This window comes from Stigmatopora argus, chromosome 11, assembly GCF_051989625.1.
Source record: "Stigmatopora argus isolate UIUO_Sarg chromosome 11, RoL_Sarg_1.0, whole genome shotgun sequence".
Taxonomy (NCBI): Eukaryota; Metazoa; Chordata; class Actinopteri; order Syngnathiformes; family Syngnathidae; genus Stigmatopora; species Stigmatopora argus.
Window position 1 is genome coordinate 9,001,538 of NC_135397.1, and position 13,963 is coordinate 9,015,500.

At 39.0% G+C, this 13,963-nt stretch overlaps 1 protein-coding gene across 3 annotated transcripts in view; it reads left to right on the plus strand.

Moving 5' to 3' along the window:
* The first annotated feature begins 2,683 nt into the window (after nt 1–2,683).
* inpp5a (inositol polyphosphate-5-phosphatase A) overlaps nt 2,684–13,963 on the plus strand; it is an 83,046-nt gene continuing 71,766 nt past the window's right edge. For 2 of the 3 annotated variants that reach the window (XM_077613469.1, XM_077613467.1), the window contains exons 1-2: nt 2,684–3,180; nt 12,972–13,013. In XM_077613469.1, the coding sequence (XP_077469595.1) occupies nt 3,103–3,180; nt 12,972–13,013 (120 nt within the window). In that variant the 5' untranslated portion in view covers nt 2,684–3,102. The remainder of the gene's footprint in view (nt 3,181–12,971; nt 13,014–13,963) is intronic. The other variant, XM_077613468.1, reaches the window with a different exon arrangement.

Genomic DNA, 13,963 nt, shown 5'->3' on the forward strand with positions numbered 1-13,963 from the left:
CCACAGCTTGGGAACTTTTGTGACCTTGAAGACTCTGCAGGGAGGGTGCAATATCATGTCCCCGTTCTGTATATTTTAGGTCTAAAGTAGTTCAAAACTGGTACTATTTCAGTCACATAGGCCATTAGAATCTTGGTGTAAAATACTTTCAGGCTAAAGCACTTAAATGGGCATGTTAGTTGATTTAAAAAATGTAAACACATTTTTACAAGACTAAGTAACTTAACCCATTGTGGGCCCACCCATTTAACTCTGCCATTGATGGTAATGGATATTCTAAGATTTGGGGTTTTGTTCATGGTTTGGAGAAGCTCAATAGAAATTTGATTACATTTCTTTTGGCAACTGTGACAAAAACTATATAGCCCATAAACTGTTGAAATAATCTGCCACTGAAAAAGGCAGAATGCGCAATTGTTTTGCTCTTATGTTTGCAATTATGAGCACATTTCAGTATGGGAGTGCTATGAGACAATTCCCAGTTCAGTTCTCCTCTCACCAGTGAAAGTATTTGTTCAGTACATCAGGTCTATATAAATCCTCCCTGAGTAGGGAAACATACTCATTTTGCTGTTGAGTCCATGCTTGCTTGGAAACATTTGGATGCCAGATTATTTCCAGGTTTTCCTATTTTTAGCCAAGTGATTTTAAGTAGTGGTGACACTGGGGTCAAAGTGCACAGTTGCTTGCTGTCTGGAATTCCTACGCATTTTTTTCCATTTCCCAGAGTGCAGAGGGTGGAGCTTTTGCTGCGTGTATGTATGAGAGAGAGACAGAAAGAGATATGCCTTTTTTCCCAATAGCACACAAGCTACACACACACATAAACTCCCACACAATCAAACATGAACACACCGTCCTAACATTTCCCTCTGGGATATCCTGCCTCCAAGTAATGGTGTAGTATTTACTGACCGTTAAGGAACACACGGTCTCTGCTGTTATCTGTGTGCACAGACATCCACACATATTTGTCTTGTTATTTATAGGACTATTTCCACTTGGGTTGCCTTCAAGCTGTTTAATTAGAAGAAATGGAAATGGTGAAAGCATACTTCTGTTGTTACCGGCAAAGTCGTTGGGTAAGCTCTATAGAGCAAAATTATAGGGTGTGCTGCCGAACTGTATATTTAAAGTTGATAGACTTTCATAAGTGTGACCATGGAAATGGGCTGGTATTAAAACATTTATGATGAAAGCCTTAGGAAACACCTTGATTAATTTCTGGTAAAAAAATGAGATACAGAGATATCGTGAAGCAACTAAACAGCTGGTTAAAAGAAAAATAATGATAAGCTTCCTTATTTTATCTTTTTTAAGGTCGATGGCCTAGTGTACACATATTGAACGGCTTTTGTCTATTTGCATTATTTTGGAAGCTATTTTCATCCCGTTGAAATAAAATTCACCATGGGTAGCCACACAAATCCATTCAAAAGACACCTTTAATGTTATTTTCATTGTAAGCGCAGACCCATATTCCAACGTCAAATGGAGTGAGCATATGATCCGGCAGTAATCGCTCGGCTACATCTCTTTGATACACACACTAAGAAATTCATGAGCCATCCTACAACACTGCTGGATCTGATCTGATGTATAATTCACGAACATCATCCAAGTAAAAATGTTCCTATTAATGTTTGCCCATCACATTCCACTGCATGCATGAGCGGTGACCAGAATACATGTGTTGACTTTACGTGACTTGATCAATAAAGAAAGTTCAATGTTTCTGTTTGCCTCATCTGTCCTCATCAGGAGCTCATTGTGCTCTTATCCTGTGTGTCATATCCCTGCCCTAAGCGGCTGACCTCCTGCTACCTTAAACTGAAGAGGCCTATTTTTGGTCTTAGGCTTCCTTAGAATCACCAGGGGAGCTCTGATGATTTCAGCTTGGAAGGCATGTCTGATTATCTTTAAATGACGCCACATGTTGAGTTTTGCACGTGAGACGTGACGGGACTCATATGGCTAGTATTTCATTTTCCAAAATCTCAGTGACTCAATGGTTGGCTCTGTGTAAAAGCAAGAATTTTCCAATTGAAAGGGGGAAACATCAACAAGTTATTATGCTACCTTTGCATTGCACAGTGATAGTTTTCTCCCACATCCCAAAAACATGCACGGTAGAGCTGGTTGAACACTAAATTATCTGTAGGTTTGAGTCTGAGTGTGAATGGTGGTTTATTTCAGCGCACCCTTTATTTATTGTTATGATGTATTTTTCTATGTATTTTAATCAACTTTCTTACTTGAAAGCAAAAACATATACTATTAAAATATTTTCCAATTTTAGTGATTAATTTTTTTGTATCGAGAGGTTAATTCCCCATCACGTTCAAGAATATGATGGGTTTAATCGAGGTACTCTGGTTTCCTCCCACATGCATAGTAGGGCTGGTTGCTCACTCTAAAATTTGACTCTAGGTATGAGTATGAATGGTTGTCCGTCACCTTGTGCCCTGCGATTGGCTGGCCGGGGTGTCCCCAGCCTTGCCCATAGTTATTGGGATGGACGGTTGGGAAAAGGAATGAATGAATATATTGCCCCTCCCTAATGATCATCATGCCAGCGATCTCCATAAAGCAGAGAAGAGGCGCAAGGCAACAGCTGTGTTTATAGTGCGCTGGCCCTTTAAGAGAGCTCCGTGTTTCCGATTGGTACAATGACGTCACAGCGTTGCGGGACTCCAACCTATCGTGTTTGAACACTGAAGGCAATGGTCCTGCTTAGGGTCCTGCTTCACGAGGGACACTTTTACGCTTTTGGAAGGTAGGAAAACCCCATCCCTGAAATGAAAGCGGCCACACAGGCTCTCGCTGTGGATTAAAACGGAAACTTTGACGATGGAGCCGGGAGAGTAGCGCAGGAAGCTGCACGCTAACCCCCATCGCCAGCGGACCTTGTATACTGCAAAGCAACTCCTCGTAGATGTACGGTCTTCCCTGAAAAAATGCTCCAGCCGAGCCACCTCAGCTTCAGACGCGAACTCCCCGTGTTTTAAAGCAGCTTCCCGAGACATTGGCCTGCGATCGCTGTTTTGTTTGTTTTCTGTGAAGTTCGCCATCCAGTCCTCGACACACCTGCGAGAGAGAATCATGGCTGGGAAGATGACAACAGCGCAGGGCACGGGAATACTGCTGGTGACAGCCAACGTTGGATCCTTGTTCGAGGATGTGAGTTCCTCCGTTCTTGGCTTCGCCCCCTTTTCACCCATTGTACGCGCTGTCGTTTGCTCTACGTAGTCAAACACGTTCATTTTTGGACGCGTTTACTCGTCAGTTTGTCACGACTCGCGCGCGTAAGGCGCAACACTCGCGCATAAACACACGAGGATGTCACCGATAGTCTTAAAGACACTCACTTGCTCCCGATGCTGTTTCCTGTTGTCTGTTGCAATGGCCCACTTTCTCGTCTGATGCATGAGTATGCGTATAAATCATTAAGATGGCAGTGAAAAAGGAGATGACAACGATAAACACACTTCCCACGTTGTTGTCTAGTCGCCAACCCAAACAAATCCTCATCAACCAATGCCAATGTTTTTTTTTAAATACACAAACTCTCATACAAGTGTCATCGATTTATCCTATGTGGTCGCTAAACCTCCTTATATTTATTTGCCTCTTAACATTTCTGGTGGGATTATGACTTCTTGTTCTGTTTTGAGAATTAGCATTGCAGTGAAACAGTGGCAATGACTAATTTAATAAATAAACTTTCCAAAATCCCATAAAACTTAATGCTGCAAATTCCTTATACAAGAAACTTACCAAAAGGCTTAAAAGAGTTCACAATTAAAGTATTCACAGATTTGACTTTTTCTTTGACCTTGTGAACCACCTCCAAAAACAACATGGCAAAATAATACACAATGGAATTTACATAATGTAACAGGCAAAACAGTAAGTTTCTAGTCATGGGAGTCCTCATTTCTTACTGCAGCCATTGATTGCACTAGACGACCAATTTATTTTGACACAGAGGGTTGGCAGAAATCGTTTGCTGTCTTCCCGGTCGAAAAGGATTAATTGTCAATGGCATTCAATGACTTAAGATAGTGTTTTGTTCTTATTTTAGACCTTTGTGACAAGTTTATTGATAAGACCTTATCAGATGTTACATGTATGATGGTTGTAGTTCCATTTCCATTACCTTAAATGGTAAAAAGAATAAATTAATACTTTGAAGCCCTGCGATCAGCTGGCCACCAATTCAGGGTGTCCCCCGCCTCTGGCCCGGAGTCAGCTGGGATAGGCTCCAGCACCCCTTGTGGCCCTAATGAGGATAAAGCGGTTCAGAAAATGAATGAATGAATACATTGAATGTCAGTCCACTTCCTGTCTGTATTATGTTGCTTTTGATTTTACTGGTTCTACTGCAACATAATTCTAACATAATGTTATTGAAATGTTTAAAGTGCTTTCTCTCAGGGTTGGCAAGGGGTACCTAATGATCTTGCTTCAACTTGGAGTGACACCTGGTTCTTGCTCAACTTAGTGCTTAATAACCCAATTGCACCAAAGTTTCTCAAACTTTCATGACCCTTGGAGACACTTTCAGTTTTGAGTTAGCAGTGCAACCACCTCCATTTTTTTCATGTTGGAAGAGTTCTACCCATTCATTCTCTAAAAAAACTTATTCTCAACTGAGCATTGAATGTCACATGGACGTTTCTCCACTAGACTTTGAATAGATTCAGCCAAAATGTCCATGAGAGTTTGTTTGTGTTCTTTGAGCGTGTTCTTCTGGTTCTATTTATAGCTTTGAGTTTGTTGGTACCCTTTAAGTCACTGTTGAATGAAGTCTTTGTTGACATGAGTCCAAATTTAGGTCTGCTCATGAGAAGTGTCATGTGAGACGCTGATTCCGAAGACACATTATGGAAGCTAAGTGGCCATTTGAATTTTGTTATTTCTGTGCATTATTTAATGAAATGTGTATTAGAGGTATTGGGCTGGTCAAAATATAATATACTGAATTAGTCCTGCTATTTGAAGGCATTGCAGGAGAAATTTTCTTGTGAGAAAATATAAGTGCCGATGGATCACTGCATTTGCATATTCTTGTAAAGTGTAGGATTATACTACACTTTCTGAAAAGGCCTACTGTGTTGCATCCAAAACGATATCCCCAATCCAGCATTTTGAAAACATGTCAAAAGGAGAAGTGAAACTTATGTGCCTTGTTGGAACCCTTACTTTCTCCTCCAGAGTTTGTAGTTATTTTTATTTTTTAAATAAATTTTCATGTTTCACAGTTTGAAGCAATTGAAAATTAATTTAATATTATCATTAGAATTAGTATTAATACTATTAGTATTATTAGTGTGTTCTCTGTAATGATATACAGAAGCAATAGTAAATTTCCCTTGCTGAATAAAATTATTTTGTGATTTTTTTTTCATAAGTAAGGCATAAAAATCAGCACTCGTTCTTTTGTTTTCCAGTTATCATACATGCTATAGTGCAAGGATCATTGTTTCTATCATATGTAGTATCTCCACTCCACCTCCAATGTAGTTTTGGCTTTCATCTCTGTAGGGTACTTAGAACTCTCAAACACAGAATCAAATATAGCTCTTTTTAATGTGACAGTTACCAAGGGAGATGATGTAATTTTTTTTTTGGCCCCCGATAGAAAAACACTGCAGTGGAGAGCACTCACTCGCAGAGAGGCACATAATGAATGTAGCACCTTCTCAAACGATCATTGGCTTAGTGCAGCCACTTGCTTTCAAACGTCTCACACACATTTGCCTTCATGATACTGTCAATGTTATTATAGTGAATGTTGGTAAGACTCACCTTTTAACTTTGAATAGGTGTCATGAAGTACAGTATCAATGTCATGCTTTAAAACTGAAAAGATTGAGGGGAGTTCACAAAAAATTACTAATTAACCAGGATACTACTAATATTGGTTAATCATAAATTTTAATCCATACTTCAAAATGTAAGTCTTTTGACGTTAAAGCAATGTTAACTAAGGAGTGCAAAAATTATGACTCGACTGCATATAATTACTTGAATTCATGTGGCTGTTGTAGTGGATTACTGCAAGTGGGGAAAAGTTCAGGAAACAAAAATGAGATGATGCTATTTTCGTGTTCTCCGTGGTGTACCGACTTTTACCAGAAATAAGGATGAAAAAAATTATTATTATGAAAGAAAATTTTAATTTAATGTAACAGCTCATAGATTTTACTGCTATAAATGTTCACAATTTCTAAGCCTTAAAGGGACGTGAGAATGTGTCTGCGTGTGGTTCCTTTCACTGCCTTATCAACATTGCCCTTTGTTGAGGGTTATCACTTGGAATTCCCCCACTGACAATAACATTTTTACTGTGGATAGCTCAAAACAATGTAAACCTTCTATCTCTCAATATTTTGAACAGACTATTTTTAGATTTCTGTTGTAACTATACAATATCTTTGTCTAAGACATCCTGTTAAAAAAGCTATTAATAGTTTTGCTACTGTAATAATAGTCTCTGCTGGTCTGTAACGCACGGCTTGAACCGAAGCCTGAAAATTTTCTTTGGAGATTCATTGTTAGGCAACAAACTGGCAAGTCAATACATTATTTATTCATAGATTTCTCCTTTTTCCCATGTACTATATCAATGGATTGAAAGTTTCTAAAGTCAAAAATTTCACACTTGGTCTGTCCAAACATACGAGTACACTGACCATTTGCCAGTTCTTCCATTTGCCCGTCAGCGCTCCGTCACAGAAGTGTTAGTTCACCTCAGGGGTTATTTGGGACTTGCAAGTGCACACAGTAGCAAACTGAGTGATGTTTGTGTTTTTCCTGCTATATTGCAGAACTTTTTTTTTTATCACACAAGACCAAAAATGTATTTTCAAAAATCGGTCCATTTGACACTTATCACTAGTATTTAGAGTATTTAGACCAGGGGTCGGGAACCTTTTTGATAGAGAGAGCCCTAAACAATTCATATTTTCTAATGTTATTTCTTGAGAGCCATTCTCAGAATTGAAAAGTTAAAATACATGAAAATGTGTGATTTTTTTTTTGTCATTTCACCACTTTTAAAGTACAAAAAGTCTCTGAATTCTTTTGACAACATTGTTATGCTGTTGCTAATAAATCAGTATCAATTATATTATGCATGGGACTCAGCTCCATATTTTACTTCACAGGTTAGGGAAGAGCCATATGCACCCATAGAAAGAGCCACATATGGCTCCCGAGCCATAGGTTCCCTACCTCTGATTTAGACTGTACTGTCCATTTGTAGTTTGTGTGGAAATCTAGTAGAACTGATCATGAACTGTTCAAGACGCCCTCGCCAAAAAAAAAATGTTAGTATGATATAAACACCTGTCTTTCCCTGTTTAACAGAAGCAGTGTGGCAACAGAAGATGTAATGAACTCCGGCTATTTTCAGCTGTCTTATTCACATAAAACTGCCAGACAGAAAACAGGACAATGTTTTTACAAGGTCTGGCATACATGGTGCTCTCTGGGTTATGAAGTATCTAGAAAATATTAGTTTGTTGAGGTATCGTTAGCACAAGTTATATAAAAAACTTTTTTACAGAGTTTAATTTTTCATTTGTAACCACACAATGAGCGGGTTGGTTATTTAGCAATTACTATTAATCTAATTAATGAGCCCTGACTAAAAAAGTAATCTAGAATAGGGCTATGAGAATCTATGCGTGTACATCCCGATGCAGTGGAGTGCATAAACATGCATGAAGATCACTAGGTTTTTAAAATTTATCCCAAAAAACTTAAACATTACAAACAACAAATGCCTAAATTTTGATGTGATGGCTTACGTGTGATTCAGGTAGACTTGATGGAAAGGGAACATATAATTGTATACATTTTGGGAATTTGGGTTCAAAGGAAAGTATACCACACACTTATTTGAGTGCAGAGGCATTGGTGAAGATCACATTGAAAAAGCTCTATGCATCAAACAAGGACTATGATATCTCTGTTGAGTAACACATGGCAGAGGTGTGTGTGGGAGAGCTCAAATAGCAGTCAGATCCTGGCAATTGCAGACCTTTGAATTCTGTTATGTATTGCCCAACTTGGATGCGTATTTCCTGATTTATACATTGAGATGTGATTCCACATCAGATACACAAATTCAAATTTACTCTTCAGAAGCTTCATCAACAGATACCAAACCCATCCACAGTCTTAGCACAAGTAAAAGAATATCAACCCACACAAGTGTTGTAATTTCCTGTATTCTGATGACATCTATTTTGCAAAAATCCCAACTGATTGCATTACTGATTCACACTTACAGGGGGGGAATGTGTTTATGTGAGTTGATTTGCTGCTGCCCATTTGTGTTTTTGTTTATCTTGTGATTTATTTTTTATATTTGTTATTATTTGTATTGGACATTTTGACATAAAATAATTTGATTACTCAGGAAATCACACTCTATTGAGCTTCAAACGATACCTCGGCAACAACATTGGCATTATAATAAAAACTGCTATTCTTTTCTTTTATGAACTTTTGCGATTAATGAATGATGTGATATTAGCCAAAAATTACTGAGACTTTTAGGGTCAAGGTTGGGATCTTTTTGAAAAGGGGCCAAATAACAACTGTTCTCAAAGGTACAGGTACAGTGCCAGAGGAAAGTGGTGCTTTATATTTCAAATGGGAGATGGTAAAATTTAAATCAGATCTTTAATAATTTTTCCAGGAAGTGAGTCAAGTATGCATGTTGTCAGCTTAGCGCCACTCCCAATTGTCTGAATATTAGCGTGAAGGGTTGTCTCTCAATGCCCACCAGTTGGCTGACAGTCATGTCAGGGTTTATACTCGCTCTTACCCATGTAGTCACCGGGGATAGCCTGCAGCACCTGAGAATCTGAGCATAAGCACTTTGTATAATGAGTGATTGGATAATTCCAGCAAATTTATCTTTAATGTCATTCTCTGTTATGATTTATAAAGGAGCCATTCAATAGATAGTCACATCAACAAATGAGTGTATTCCTCTGTTAATTCTTCAACTGCCCTCCTTTAAATTAATACATCAATCAGTGTCCTCCTGTCTTGGCTGATTATTTTTAGGCGGCTGGTTAGTCTCTGAAAGCGCTGACCTTGTTTCAAAAATTCGATCATCATTCTGAACATGCACAAGAGTTGCCTGTCCTGGAGGTGTATTATTGTGACACGCCTCCTCAGTCCGAGTCATCTGCTTTGTGGTCCAACTAATTTGGGGCTCTTGAAATATAAAAACTTTTGGATAATTTCCATTTAGCTTATTGTTGCCCCTACTAATGAGATAGAAAACTTACATTATTAAGGGTCCTAACCCATCTAGTGTCACATATGTCTAGTTCTGCGCGTCTCCATTACTGAGTTATGTGATTTGATGCATTTTTCAATCTACAGTGTACTCTGTATTGTAGTATATGTATGGTTATGAGGGTGTTGCAAAGAAACTATTTGCACTACTTCTAATGTGATGAAATGTGTGATAACATATTTCATGAAGTCTGTTATTATAAAACCTCAATTCGGGTTATTGGGGGAATTTGCCCTCCAAAAAATCATCCAGTTTCTGGTTCCAGATGTTGCTCTAAGTAGGCCATTAAGTTAGGAAGATGCTTTAAAAGTGATAGAGGAGGTGAAGAAAAGTAGGTGACTGAGGCTGCCAGAGGAAGTGGAGGTGTATAGTCTTGGGATGCTACAGGGTTTATTTTTACCTCTGAGTCTGTATGCCTTGCTCTCTAATTAACTGCAAATTACATTCTGATAGGCTGTGGATGGTGCAAAATGCCATGGGTGAATATATCTCTCTCCATGGGCAAGCGTCACTCAATACCTTTTTTCTATTTCACTGTCTTGCTCTCCAGCGGCTGGGCCTCAAACTCCCTACTGGGCCTCCTCCGGGCCTCGCTGGCTAGGTCAACATCTGTTGCACAGAATGACGCCCTACTGTGGTTCAGCCTACATCTGAGCATGTTGGAAAGTCCTGGAAATTATTTGCCATGCTTTATTTTTTTTTCTTTTTCGCAACTGACCCCACGTTGTCTTGATTTAGAACAGAGGTGGGCAAACCAGTCCTAAAAGGCCCCTGCGGGTGCAGGTTTTTGACAGTTTAATCCAGACCTGGGAAATTAATTCCAGAAAGGGCCACAGTGGGTGGAGGTTTTTGTTCCAACCCATAAGAGGAAACCTTTCCACCAATCTGGTATCTTAGAAGCGCAATCAGTGGATTGCAGTCAGATGCTTCTTGTTTCAGCAGAAATCTAATTAGTTAAGCTGTCTGTGCTGGATCGGTTGGAACAAAAACCTGCACCCACAGCGGTCCTCAAGGACCGGATTGCCCAGTTCTGGTTTAATCCATGGCCTTTCTGCTGAAACTAGAAGCACCTGACTGCAATCCACTGATTGCACTTCTAAATACCAGATTTGTGGAAAGGTTTCCTAATCAGAGGTTGTAACGAAAGCCCGCACCCACTGCAGCCCTTTGTGGAATAGTTTGCCCTACCCTGATTTAGAACATACATTCCCCAAGTGGTCTAGAAATCGTTTATAAAACTGTCAGCATGACTGCTGCTACTAGGCTATGTTTGCTCTCTGTTTTATGGTTCTTGCAGTGTGCAATATGAATTTGCAGAACCACTTGTGTAATGGCTCACATTCGTATTTTGCAAGAGAAAAATAATCCACGAGGATTTATTAGGCACAAATTTCAACATCAAACATAATGCTGCTAACCATAGTCAATCTATAATCAACCCTTCTGTAATGGAGCACCGACAGACATGAGATGTTCAGAGACACTTTGATGAAACAAAAGTTAAGTTCAGGTAATCATTTTCTCATTGTAAGGTTTCCATTACTCTGTCTGTCTTAGTTTTGACCTCTTTTTCTCTTCCTCTGTTCATGTGACTAATGACAAGGTCCAGTGCTCATTCCCTTATATAGACCTACAGTATGTGCTGTCGAATCTTCCCCAAGCTTGGATGATGGTGCATGCATAGATAAACATACTTGCTAAATCTTTAGATAGTTTGCTAAACTATACCCCTAAAAATGTCAACCTACTACGGATAAAATGGGAAGCAACATTCATTTATGCAGCCCCATATAGCCCTAAACATCTGCTCTCCCCCTAGTGGCTGCTTACTGTTTGAAAATGAATAATTAATCCCCCATATAAAGGTAAAAATTGCCAAGGATCAGGCTAGTGTCACTCATTGCCTGTCATTCACAATGATAGACGTCTAGTTAATTTAAACTGGTAGGATATCTGTGAATATTAATGTTCCAGTGTCATTGATTACACGGAATGGCCAAACCATTTTGAGTGGGACAGGGCAAAATAACAAATGTTAAAAATATCAAAATGTATTGGACGTCTAGCACCGTTAGTGGGGGGACGATGAGTTATTTGTTCCTGTCAAAATCAGGTTCCCCCATCAATAATGGCAACTAATGCAGGGCAGCCCTGTACATTGTTATTGCTGTTGTTGATTTTGTTTGTATGCACGTCTGTCGCGTGGCTGTGAGCTGCTGCGAAACAATTGGCCCTACAAAGGACTTCTAATAAAGTTAACCTAAATCATGCACCAACAGGAAGAGACTCCTAACGCAGTTACAATTTGTGTCTCTCCATCTGACATTAAAAACTGAAGATGCCCTCTTGTTTTAAGTGTGAAACCTCTTCTCATGTTACTTGCCTGTTTAGACAAGCGTACGTTTCATTTATGTACCTATTACTTAAGCTCTGGTAGCCAGGGTGAAAACATATTGACATTGGTCCACAAAGCATGCAGCTTAGTGAGATACATCTGTTGCAGTTCAGAAAGAGTTCAGTCACAAAAACATAAATAAAATAAATAAATAATTAAAATAATCAAGCACATCACAGTCAATCTACATGCATATCCGTAAATTCATATGAGCAGATAGATAATATTGTGTTTTGTTCTTTTGCTGTGATATATTTTGCTGTTATCAATCAAACCACACACAAAAAAATCTCAATTTATTCAGGGCCATCTCATTGGATCACAAAGTACCAACTTGAAATCTGAAAGGGTGTAAGAGACGATCATTTTGCAAATATTTTTTGGGTAAAATTGCCAAGTGATTCAATTTAGCCGAGCGAAATGATGTTTGAAATAAATGATTATTCTACACTTATAGTTAACAAGAATGCAAGGACATCTCTATACACACAACTGCTGCTCATCAGACCTAGTTATCGGCAGAGGAAGATCTCTCCTTAAATGGTTCAGTAGACAACCCAGGGCCATGTCTTTTTTCCTGTTGCACAGTGGAAGTGGAGTCCAATTCTCAAAATAGCCTTTTAAAGTTTAGGAAAAAAGGGATGGAATAATAATAGAGACATTGCAAAATAAGGAAAAAAGGGATGGAATAATAATAGAGACATTGCAAAATAAGGAAAATAGCAGGACACAGCTTGATGGGTTATCTAGTGTAGTGACCATGAACCATGTCAGTACACACACACTTTTTTCTTTGAAATCTTCATTAGAAAATGAGGCGGCCCGGCAGCCGGTTGGCGTGTCGGCCTCAGTGGGAATCCTGGGTTCAAATCCAGTTCGTTCCACCTGTGTGAAGTTTGCATGTTCTCCCCGGGCCTGCTTGGGTTTTCTTCGGGTACTCCGGTTTCGTCCCACGTTCCAAAGACATGCGTGGTAAGCTGATTGGGCACTCTAATTTGCCTCTAGGTATGAGTGTGAGCGTGAATGGTTGTTTTTCTCCTTGTGGCCTGCGATTGGCTGGCCATCTATCCAGGGTGTCCCCCGCGTCTTGCCCGCTGACCGCGGGGATAGGCTCCAGCACCCCCGCGACCTTAATGAGGATAAAGCTGTTCAGAAAATGAGATGAGATGAGATTAAAAAATGACTTGTGCCAATGTGTGAATAGGGATGATATTCTGAACACAAATAACAATGTATTTCCTTTCCTTTCAGCCTGAAAATCTACAGAAAACATGGCTGAGGGAGTTTTACCAGGTACGTATGGCTGGCCTTGATCATGTTAGCGTTTCTGTCTAACAAACAATAAATGGAATTTGTGTGGGGTTAACCAAAATGTTTAGCCTCTGTTAAATATCATACTGAAGAGCACTACGCTTTAATTCCATGGTGGTGTCACTAGTGTTGTGTAGGGTTGAATGGAATTATTAAAATAAGTAACTAAATATAAATTTACCTAACAAACATGTTTGGACCGGTACCTGAAACAAATTGTAGACAGGTCCACGTTGCTTTTGGCTCAGGTCAAACACAAAGCTACAAGAATAGAAGAATATACATATACTCCAATCCATACATATTTTGTTGATTTCCCACTGATAACTTGTTTGACATGTAGCAATAAAAATATACTGAAAACGTGGCTTAATCTAGTTAGTCACATTGGACTGCTATTAAATTGAAGACTAATGTAATTGTTTCACATTCAGATTTTATTCTCTGTACTAAATCACTGCAATGAAGTGTTGCGTTTTCTTGGATTTCTTGGAAAAATATATAAGATCTACTATTGTTTGCAAAGTGGAGGAGAGAACAAGTGAGTGAGTGAGAGAGAGAAAGGGAGTGCTCAACGAGACCAAGAAGTGAGAGTGTGAGGTGTCGTTTGTGTGGTTCAGGCTGTCCCGCATGCCAGCTCTGTACTGATGTCATGGAAAAACGCATGACTCTGAACTCGTGCGTGGTGGCCTGAAAAAATGTTCAACGACAACCAACCAACTTATGTTTCTTACAAAAACAAGCAATCAATTAAATATATGTTCTAAACGATTTTGGAAATTTTATCGAATAACTGGAAAATAAAATCCAAATTCTGTAACCATATAATAAAATGACAGATACAATTGCTTATTTGCAAACTTCAGTTTTTCAACATATACAGATAATACACTTGTGGATCAAACCTGCTTAAAGGTGTGCTGTAGTTCAAT